Source organism: Tasmannia lanceolata, unplaced genomic scaffold, assembly GCF_043159265.1.
Source record: "Tasmannia lanceolata isolate RefF3 unplaced genomic scaffold, GAP_Taslan_0.1 ptg000012l, whole genome shotgun sequence".
Classification (NCBI taxonomy): Eukaryota; Viridiplantae; Streptophyta; class Magnoliopsida; order Canellales; family Winteraceae; genus Tasmannia; species Tasmannia lanceolata.
In genome coordinates this window covers 41338581-41350000 of record NW_027518689.1, presented here as the reverse complement: position 1 = coordinate 41350000, position 11420 = coordinate 41338581, and the positions used below count along the sequence as shown (strand labels likewise).

General features: G+C 39.4%; 1 protein-coding gene across 2 annotated transcripts in view; it reads right to left on the bottom strand.

Moving 5' to 3' along the window:
* LOC143888241 (alpha/beta-Hydrolases superfamily protein) overlaps positions 1 to 10104 on the bottom strand; it is a 15000-nt gene extending 4896 nt beyond the window's left edge. Inside the window, exon 1 of one of the 2 annotated variants that reach the window (XM_077392602.1) lies at positions 9930 to 10104. In XM_077392602.1, coding sequence (XP_077248717.1) covers positions 9930 to 10043 — 114 coding nt within the window. In that variant the 5' untranslated portion in view covers positions 10044 to 10104. The remainder of the gene's footprint in view (positions 1 to 9929) is intronic. The other variant, XM_077392603.1, reaches the window with a different exon arrangement.
* Positions 10105 to 11420: the final 1316 nt, after the last annotated feature.

Here is an 11420-nt window from a genome sequence, read left to right as displayed (position 1 = left end):
TCTGGTTGGAGGTAGAAGATAAAGTTGATGTTGACCATTCCCTTAAAAATTCCAATGCTCACCCAAACACTAGAATCGGAATTCCCATACCGTTTACGAGGTGAATTGGAATAGGATTGGATGCTATGTCAATACCGATTCCTGATTCCGGTAATCCCCTCTCTCTCTCTCTCTCTCTCTCTCTCTCTCTCTCTCTCTCTCTGGTTGGAGGTAGAAGATAAAGTTGATGTTGACCATTCCCTTAAAAATTCCAATGCTCACCCAAACACTAGAATCGGAATTCCCAAACCGTTTACGAGGTGAATTGGAATAGGATTGGATGCTATGTCAATACCGATTCCTGATTCCGGTAATCCAAACGCACCCAAAGGGTCTAGACACACAAATAGACTTCCATACTCCCAAACATTTTTCTAATGTAGGGTTCCTACTCTCTCAATCACCCCATTCCCGCTCATATTTGTTCCCAGCCTCCTCCTTCCCATACATCCAAAGCCATTTTCCAAAGAGAGCTTTGTTTTTAGCCTTATTCTACCAATTCCAAGGCCACCATGTTTCTTCTCTTTGCACAACTTATCCCTGTTCATGAGGTGTTTTAACTTTCTAGTCGTCACTCCTTCCCAAAGGAAATCCCTTTGAAGTTTTTTTATTCTCTTCGCCTCTTTAACTGGCATTTTATACAATGACATGTAATATACCGGTAGATTTGTCAGAGCCGCCTTGATGAGGGTAATTCTACCCCCAAGGATAGGTAATGCCTCTTCCACGTTGCCAATTTCCTTTCCATCTGTTCCTCCAAGGAATCCCAAAATGAGGCTTTTGGGACACCATGTCCCAGGGTAAACCAATATAATTGATTGGCAATTCTCTCTCCCACATCCAAGTGCAAACGCATGTTCCCCCACCTCTTCTTTCTGTTATGGTTTTAAATATTCCCAAAATGACCGAAATGTTTCCATTTCGATCCCCACGGAAAAAAATCTACATGATTTCCTTTTATGCCATTATTTCCACGAATTTTTACCGAGATTCCCAAATTTCGACCGATTTGATCAGAACGCCAGAAAAATGGAAAGCTATTATTATTTTTTTAATGGTTGCAATAATTTTATTTACATTTTATTTCATTAATGTAGAGAATGATATTTGGTAGGCAACAATATTGGACAGCACATCAAAGTAACTATATCTTATGCATGGGATGCCAAATCATCATGGGACCAAAAATACATCGTAACTCTATGCGATATTGACATAGAGTTCGGGTCCTTATAGGGGAGACTGGTCCTTGTACGTTCCTATGCTTCTTTACATTATACTTCTTTATTGACTTTAGTATTCTAGACATGCGCGCAATGCATGTCACTAGGTGTTCAATGTGATTAAGCCATTGTGGATGGTTTTATTGCTTATGTGATGGTTTCTGAGTACGTATTTATGCTTATTCCAGCCTTTCCCAAAGTTTCATCTTAAAATTTTCATCATTTGCATATGTTTCCATACGTTACCATGATTTTACAAGATTTCCACCAAAAATTGCACAAAAACCGAAATGTTACCTTTTCCGTGCCGACGGAAACCGAAATTTAAACCCTTGCTTCCGGCTTATTGATCCCAGCAATGACGCTCTTAGCCTCTTCTTTTTGCTAATTGATCCTAGTAAGTAATGGAGGAAAATAAGGGTGTCATCCACAAAGTGCAAATGTGATAGTGATTGTACATTTCTGTTGTATTCTGGAACCCTGATAAAGCCCCTTTCTCCCGCTTTTAAAAGGAGAAGCCGAGCGCTTCTGCCACCATGATGAATAAGTAAGGCAATATAGGATCCACTTGTCTGATACCTCTCAAACTGCTGAAAAAGCCACCCTTTACCAAGATAGGAAGAGAAGGGATGGAAACACAAGTCTTTATCCAATTCATCCATTTTAGCCAAAATCGTCTTCTTCTGAATGAACTCCATAAAGTTTTGTAGCGTTCCCGGACGGTCCCCTACAGATTAGCCCTTCGATCTCCCTTGTTATTTGTTTTTTAAATGATTTGAAATTCTAAAGTTTTATAAAACACCTTTTTATTTGCGTGATGATATTTTCACCCCCCCCCCCCCCGGCATTACGCATGCGCCTCCTTGTAACGTGATTTGACGTCAAAAAGCGTTAAAAGCAGTGTTTAAAAACGCGGATTTGACGAGGAACGCGGCCAGGAAAAATCCTTGTCGACTCAACGCGGACGCGGCCAAGATTGCGGTTGACGAGGTTGATGCGGTCATAACTTGGGAGAGTCGAAGGAGTTTAATGACTATGTAGGGCAAAACGCGGAATGCGGATGTGGTGCAATGCGGAACGCGGCCAAGGCAAAAAGGAGTCGACTCGGGGGAGTTCCTTGTCGAGTCAAGGAGTTTTTGAACACTGGTTAAAAGTTGCCCACTTTTCACGTCAAATCACATTATAAGGGGAGCGCATGCGTAATGCAGGGGGGGTGAAAATATCATCTCCCTTTTATTTTTGAAAATCAAATCAAGATCCTCGTCAGAACCTAATCTGACAAGGACTGTAGGTCGCCACCTAGGATTGGGCCTAGGTCCCTTTGTTAACTATGTATAAGGTTTTGGTTTAACCATGATTCTAGGTTGTAGGAGGTTACACGGGTGGAAGGTGTTAGGCACCACTCCGGCCCAGGAAATCCTGGTCTTAAGAATAAGATTTTGCAAAAGAATTCAAAGACTTCATTAGTTTGATCATTATTCTGAAATTTCGTACAAAATTATTGTTCTTTTGTAATTTCGTACAAAATGGAACGCTAATTTCATTTAAAATTTCATTCAAATTTAAAAGTTGAAAATTTACTGGGAGTTACTAAACTCTCATATGAATTTTGAATTTTCGTACGAATATTTTCATATGAAAATTGATTGGAAATTCATACGAATTTCCAAAACTTCAGAAATTCTCACTCAATTTTTTGGAAATTCCGAGATCCTTCTAATGATGATAAAGGGGTTATTAGAAACCTAATTCTAACAAATTACCTACTGAATCTCTTTAGAGTTCAAATTCTATTGAATTCCATTGAAAGCAATTGAGAATTATGGAAGAATTCCCCATAATTCATAAATTCTCATTGAATTTCAATAGAATTTGAATTCCATAGCCTTATTCTTGAAATTTTAATCTAGATCTAATACATTTGGATGAAAATCTCGAGAATTAGGGTTAATAGGTTTTCCCCTAGATCTAGGTTTTTTAGAGTTTGAAACTCAAATGATCTAAAACAGGAACCTGTTTTGGTGTTAAAATTGTTGAAAATGATGCAATGAAGATAGCAATGCTTCGGCAAGAATTTCGGCGGCGCTCTGATTCCTCAATCAATCTTCCCTGCCAATTCGAAGGAGAATTCAAGAAAGGAGGTTGAACAAGGCCATTAAAACCTTAGTCTCCTTTGAAATTCCTATGGCGAATTTTCCAGTCAGATTCCGACAAACTTTGGCAAGGTTTTCCCTTTTAAGAAAAATTTAGAGGGAAAAGATTCCAAGGTCTTTTTTTGAGAAAAAGGGATCCTTAGAACCGAGCCCCTCATCTAATAGAACTAGGGCCTATTTATAGGCACAAAAGAGAGGAAAAAATCTTGCACAAATTTCAAAAAGTGGTTACAGATTTACTTTTCATACGATTGGGATTTCATATACCAATTTTGTACATTTTTCAGAACATACGAATGCAAATTTCTCACAAAACAAATTTCATCAAACTTCTAGAACTTCGTACAATTTTAATATGAACGAAATTATTTTCATACATAAAGAAAACGTACGAAAATTCAGCAAATTGTCCAACTGCTCAGAAACAGGCTAGCTTTCTACTGTTTTGTTAGTTTTTGGGCTCGGTCTCAGAGATCTCAGATACGCAAGCTCAGGGCTATAATTGTAAACTGATTGGGTCAAACTTTATGCTGGGTTTGAATGATATTTGGGATCAAGCTTTTGTTCGGGAATTCCTCCACTCGTTGTGCCTACAATAGACCATGATTCTGTCATCCAGGGAATGCCAAAACTCCCCGGTTCTCATGCTGGAGATACAATATCACAAGACTAAGGATTACTTCCCTAACATGGATTCATCATTGGAATCATCATCACACCAAACTACCCTCAATCCGATCTTGGAAAAATGGGGTGTCTACAAGTTCCAATCCACATGGTCATACGCATAGTTTTAAAACTCCCAGTGTCACAGTGTACTCCCCCGAGTCGACTCCCTTTACCCTTTGCCGCATTCCTCATTTTGTCACCGAGTTCCACATTTTGCCCTACAGTCAATAAAAACTCTTTTGACTCTCCCGAGTTATGACTGCGTCAACCAAGTACTCAGTCACGTCAACCGCATTCTTGGCCGTGTCCGTACCGAGTTGACAAGGATTTTTCTTAGCCGCATTCTGACCTGCATCCACATTTTTAAACACTTCTTTAAACACTGGTCATTCCATATCAATCTTGCATATGACGCCTTGTTCACCACCTCTCCTCTTGGAGTCAATGACTTCATTGGCTATCAAGATTCCATCTAGGGTCAGTCTTCCTTTCACGAATCCTCCCTATAATGCTCTCCATAACTTCTTTGACTCGCCTAGCTAACAGTCTGACTAGGATTTTGTAAACATTGTGAACTAAGTTGATTGGCTAGAAATCTTTAAACTCATTAGCTCCCTATTTTTTTGGAATGTGAATAATAAATTTAGGCATCAATTCTTTCCCAGATTACCTCTATTGTGAAATTCGGTCATGCTGGCTAGGAAATATTCTTTGATCAGCTCTCAATACTTCCAATAGAACTTAGGAAACCGTCGGGACCCGAAGCTTTATCCTTTTTCATACCCTCGAACTTCCTTTTCCTCAACACTCTTTACAACTAACAAATTTGTTCCTGCCATACTGCTTAAAGCCCCCTGATGCAAGAGCATCCTCTTAGCAAACTCTACATCGGCTTTATCTGCTCATTAGCGTAGGGATTTTATATTTTGTTCACGTGCATTAGCCATATAACAGAACTCAAATTCTGCACATGCTTGTCCAGTTGCTGACATTTACACTCAAACAAATTGCGCAATTGAATAAGGCCGGTATGACCACATTTGACCATTCCTTTGAGCAATGTTCTCGCGTTCTCCCTGCAACCTTGATCTGCAAACTCTCTCTCTCTCTCTCTCTCTCTCTCTCTCTCTCTCCAACTTGGGCCTCCAATCATGGTAGGGGTGCAACTCAGGTCAGATTCAACCCGAACCCGGAAAAAAAAAATCGGGTCCGGTCGGGATCAGGTTCGGGTTGAGTTTCCCAACCCGGGTTGAGTTTTCCCAACCCGGGTTGAGTTTAGGTTGAGGGTTTGGGCAACCCGACCCAAGTGAAACCCGACATTTTTTATGAATTTTTTTTTGTAAGCTTAAAAACTCGGGTTGGATCGGGTTCAGGTTGGAAAAAGGTTTGAACCTCGTCGGGTTGGAAATCGGGTTGGGTCGGCTTCAGGTTTGAAAAAAGGGTTCTTCAAGTCGGGTCGGGTTGGCCTCAACCCGACCTACCCGACCTCAACCCGACCCGAGTTGCACCCCTAAATCATGGTCCTTAGCATAAAGCTTAGAAAGGGTTTGTACAATTAGACTCTTTATCCATACCTTATCTTTGATTAATTCCTCACCATCTACAAAGCAATTAATCGAATTAATCTTTCTCCATGTGCTTGCTATCATGTGGAAGAACTTGGAATTCTTATCCCCTTCTTTAAGCCATATGGCCCGAGACTTTTGCTGCCAACTGATCTCCTTCCTTGTCAAGATTTCCTCATACTCTACTTTTAGGGCCCGTCTTTCGCTTTTTTCGTCCTCCTCTTGGATTCAATCTTCTTCCAATATATCAATCGATCTTCTTCCAATATATCTATTATTTAGCCGACACTTTGAATTTATTGCTGACACGCATCCTGCCGTGTCCGACATGACGCGCGTCCACACATGTCGACACTCCTTTCGACACTTTTAAATGTACTACTAGACGTGTCAGACTTAATGTGGGCATGTCAACACATTTTTGTATCGTATCAAGTGTGACATTATGTTTTATTATTGAATATTGTGTTTACCTCTTTTATTATTATTTTTTTGAATGGTAAGGATAAATTGATTGAAAAATCGAAGACCGAGGAGGTCCCGAAAGCGTACAATGGAAGGGCTAATAGAGCCGAAAAACACAGAAGAAATATAGACAAAGACATTAGCAGCTATGGAGGGAGAAAATCGAAAAGCTCCACTCTCTTCCTATGTACCCCCCCCCCCCCCCCCCCCCCCCCTCTAGGAAGCTTGTCTGCCTCTCCATTTGTTGTTCGCCTTATATGATTGAAGATATCGATGGGATCCAACCTTGTCCTGAATCTCATCAAATAGTTCTGCAAATCTCCAAGGTACCGAATGAGAGTCTCTTAGCCACCTTATGACATTGAGAGAGTCCCCTTCTACCACCACCTTATTCATGTCTACACTTTGTAGAAAATAAATTCCTTGATGGATGGCTCGAATTTCCGCCTTGTTTGAGTCTGCCACCATTGACCCACTAAAGGCCCAAATGACCTCCCCCTTCTTATTTCTTAATAGCCCACCAATACCTGCAGGTCCCTGATTCCCCAGACTGGAGCCATCAAAATTCAATATAGGCGTCCCTTGAGGCGGAGGGAACCAAGCTTGTACCACTTTAGGATTATTGGTAGAGGCCGAACAAATCTCTCTCTACCCATGCCGCAAATCGTATGCCGATACAAATCTGGAAGGATCTAACGTTTTGACCCATGAGATACATAATTCAATCACCTTATTGAAAAGGTACTGGCCTCCCTTAGAATGACCCTTGAATATCCTTTTTACCTCTTTTATTATTAATTCTTCTCTTCTCTTCTTTAACTAATATTTGTTGTTATAACCTCTCTTCTAAACCTAAAACCCTAAACAAACACTTATTCCAATATTATATCCATTGTATCCTATTAGTCTCCCTTTCTAGCTGAATATTGGAAACTGAAGAGAATAGATTAAATTAATTAATGCGTTGTTATTTGTTTATCTCATGTTTGTTTTAGATTATAACTGATTAATCCTAAGATTTATTAGTTTTTTTTTTTTGTTGGTAAGCTGGGATTGACCCTACAAAATCCTAAAATTTATTAGTTTGTTAAATGAATATCATATTTATATTGTTACAAATTGATAGTAAAGCCATTTCAAAAAAAAAAAAACAAATTGATAGTAAACAATAATTTTAGGGCAGTGATAAATCGACCCCCCCAAAATGATAAATCGACTCCCCATGTGTCTATCTCTCTCCTCTTTCTCTCTCTAACCCAGAGGAGAGAGAAAGACACATGGGGAGTCGATTTATCACTCCCCTAATTTTATATGTATGCACGAGTATGTGCGTGTCACCATTTCTAGATTTTTAGGAGTTGCCATGTCAGACACCTCGTATTAGTGTCGAAACTCGACACACGAATCCGTATCTACAAATCATGTTCATATGTACTTCCTATTTTAACCGTGTCCCTTTTTTAAACTTTTGGGGATTTGCCGTGTCCGATACTTTGTGTTCGTGTCCACAAGTCAGTCATAGCAATATATCAATGTTCTCGATTATTTCGAGAACCGACTCTTTCCTCGAATAGTGCTCCTCATCATATGCATGTTTCCATTCCTTTATCTAGACTTTTAGTGCCTTCAACTTCTGAAAAGAATGACTTGTTTACATCCCTATACTATGGAACCACCCCCCTCCCCCCCGGCGGGGCTCTTCTCCCCACACCATTGTTTTATCCTATCGTTGAAGGTGGGAACCTCGGATAAGAATGATATATCAAATTTAAAAGGAATAGGCCCTTTGTCAAACATCTTCAATTCCAATAACACTGGGCAATAGTTGGATATTGGGCGAGGCTACGCCCTAGAATGATATGTGGAAAACTCTCCCACTCCTTGGAGAGAATAACCCTATGAAGCCATAATAATATAGCGTGGGATTCGTTGTTCAACCAAGTAAACTTTGCACCTTCCAGCAGCAAGTCTATGAGCGGCTGAGCGTACTATCCACAGGATAAATCTCAATGAATTCCTCATGCTTCTGGCGGTTCTTCAGTTCTCCTAGGCATGTTCTTCCCATTTGTTAATCAGACTTTGTTAAAATCACCACCCGACTATCAATGGTCCAATCCAGCTGGCATAAATATCATGAAGTTCAGCCCAGAACTGGCTTCGCCCTCTTGCCCTGGAACTCTGGAAGTTCCATATACTACCGACAGCTTCCATATGGATGCACTTCCTGCCATGGATGCCAATACAAAAAAGTGTAAGTTCCTTTTCTTCTATTCCTTCAATAAAAAAACTATCTTCTTTCCATAAAATATTGATCTCACCCGCAGCCCTCTTGGCTTCCAGCGAAGCCCACCTTCGATGCCGCCTGTCCCATACATTGTAAGATTGTTTTGTATATTTCTCCAAATATACTTTTTGGTTCTCCCACTAGAAGAACAGGTTCTCTTTCCTGCATTGTTTCAACCACTTAATCATGTGAAATTAAGAACTGTCAATGGTATTCCCAGCGTGGGCTATCACTAGATCTTAAAATTTTGTTAGCAAGAATCAATTAGGAAGACAGATAGGTAAGATTCCTTGCCTCATCTAGGTTCCTACCCTCATCAGCCAAATAAGCTTTCAACTGGCTGCTAAAGGGCACACAAATGTTTAATCTCTGCAAAGAACCCTGAAGTGTTGACCATCTCACCGTCTGAGAAGGTTAATTCCACCGGGCGATGATAATCCATCTAGAAATAAGTCAGTAGCCCACAAAGAGATCTCAAGGATTCAGGGATCCAAAACCATTGGTGGTTGTGTTAAAGTATAAAAGATTAAATACTGCCTTTCTCCAACAGCTTGAGCTATTGGAGAAGTTGGTAAGTTAACATGGTATCAGAGCAAATGCCTGGGTTCAAACCTCCTTGATAGCAAGAGCAAATGCCTGGGTTCAAACCTCCTTGATAGCAAAATCCACATGCAATGGCTAAACCCAAAAGTGGGGCCACATGTGCCACGTGTAGGCCAACCCTAGAAAGTGGGGCCACACGTGAGGGGGAGTGTTAAAGTATAAAAGATTAAATACTGCCTTTCTCCAACAGCTTGAGCTATTGGAGAAGTTGGTAAGTTAACAGGTTGGGTTGGAAGTTTTGTTGGAGCATCTAAGGAGGATGCGATCCTGACCAAGCAATACAGCTATTATTCCAATGAGGGAAGCTTTCAGATCTTTGCTCTCGATTTCCTTTTGGGAAAAAGGAGATTGATGCATGCTCTGAAGCTAAGTATGAAACTTATGTTGATAAAAGAGGTTCTACCAATGGGCTCACGCTATAAATTTCGCCTTTGGCGTACCCATTCGAGGATTTTAATCTCCTGACTTTCACTACAACTCCATCTTTCCAATACTTGGAACGAACGATGGAGGAAGATATAATTGAGGCCAATATAAAGAATGGGCTTACATGATGAAAAGTTGAAAATTCAAATTCTTAAGGAAAGCAAGAGCAGTGCTACTATTTTCAAGTATTGTAAATAGCTCAATATAATTAAAAAAATCTCTGGAGGCTCTAGAGGGATAGAAAATCTATCCTAGTTTAGACAGCAACAGAAACAGCTCCAATTACTTCATCAAAAAAAAAAAGGAATAAGAAAACCTCATTCCTTTTGAACCATTTTGTCTGTGTTTTCACCAACTCCAGTGATTATATAATCTATTATCAATCAGTTGACATTTCAAACTGGAAACCCAATTTGGAGACAGAGACAATAAGCAGCGAATATGGCTTGAACGAAGTATTAAAAGCAGAAAAGAAAGAAAAAAAAATGCAGAGGATGCTTACAGAGGAAGAAGGTAAAGGGAGACCCGGGCGAAAAAGAGAAGAAGAAGAGGAGAGAATGAGGAGGGTCCTATGGGAGGCTGAAAAGGAAATTGATGTTGCTGTTGTTGTTGCCATTTCTCCAAAGGAGTAGGCGAAAGAGGCTTTGAGAGTTGGAAGAAAAAGGAGAATGAGCCACAAAAATCCATCTTGCGGTAGAGATTTGAGGCCTCAAAATCTCGAGGGTAAAAAGGCTTCAGACTCCGCTTTAAATAGTAAGTAAATAATAAAAAATCATTCTACATAGAAGGCAAAAGATTTATTTTTTTTAATGGGTAAGCTGGGGTTAAGCTTAGGCTAGGACCCCCACCAGATGTATTAAAAGAAGGAGAATTACATGAAGTACAATATAAAAAAAGAAAACAAGACAACCCCAACTAGGGGAGATACAAGGCTTCATAAAAGGCAAAAAGATGAAGTAATTACATTTTGGGAGTCTCAACTCTCAACTCTATGGTCGTTACTGTTCAAAAGACCAATTTGCCCACTTCCTCTCCTTAATAATTTTTTTTTTATGTATTTTGGTCTCCACCTTATTCGTTGCCTCATGGACCACCACTTTATCTCTCAAGGAGAAGGAAATTGGGCCAAAAAAAAGAAGAACTAGCCAATGTAGAAGATGAGGAAGAAGATGGAAATAAAAGAACAATGAGAAAAATCCCCAATAATGAAGAAGATGAGAGAAGAAGACGAGTAAGAGAATAGGAAGAAGAGGAAGAGTAATTAAAAAGAATAGAAACGGAAAAAATGGGAAAAAAATACTCGGGGCTCAAAGAACAAGAAAATGTAGAGAAAATTCCAATACAATTTTGGGTGTCTTTGGACTATATTCATAGACACAATTACAAGTAGCATAAATCATATGAAAAACATGTGCTCTAAACTACTTGTATTCAATATTCAAATAATACATTACTAAAAACTAGCTAAAAGCTATTCAGATCTTTTCATTTATGTCGATTGGAAATCAACATAAGCTTGATTACAATAAAATATCTCCCAAAAAAGTAATTAAAGTCTACTAAAAGATGCACAATGCCTCTAATGAATGTCTTATGATGATAGTGACTGAAGCTTGTTGTCGAATATCCTCTAAATACAGTATGATACTACAAGCATAGAGCCAAAGGGGGGCAAGCGAGGGCAGTTGCCCCCTAAAATTCGGAATTTTTTTTTTTTTCTGTTATACCATAGCTTAGTGAAATTTTTAGTAAAGTTGCCCCCTGAATATTCAGTACTTTTCTTTAAAGTTAGCATTTTTTCGTAAACTCGCCCTAAAATTCAGGATTTTTTTCCCTTTCCGAAAGTAGTTTTAGTTAGCATTTTTCGTAGGGAATTGCCCCATAAAATTAGGGATTTTTTCTTTCCATAATCGTTTTAGCTAGTATTTTTGGTAAAGTTCCTAAAATATAGGATTTATTTGGTAAGTCCTTCTCAACCAGTCATTTAAAATAA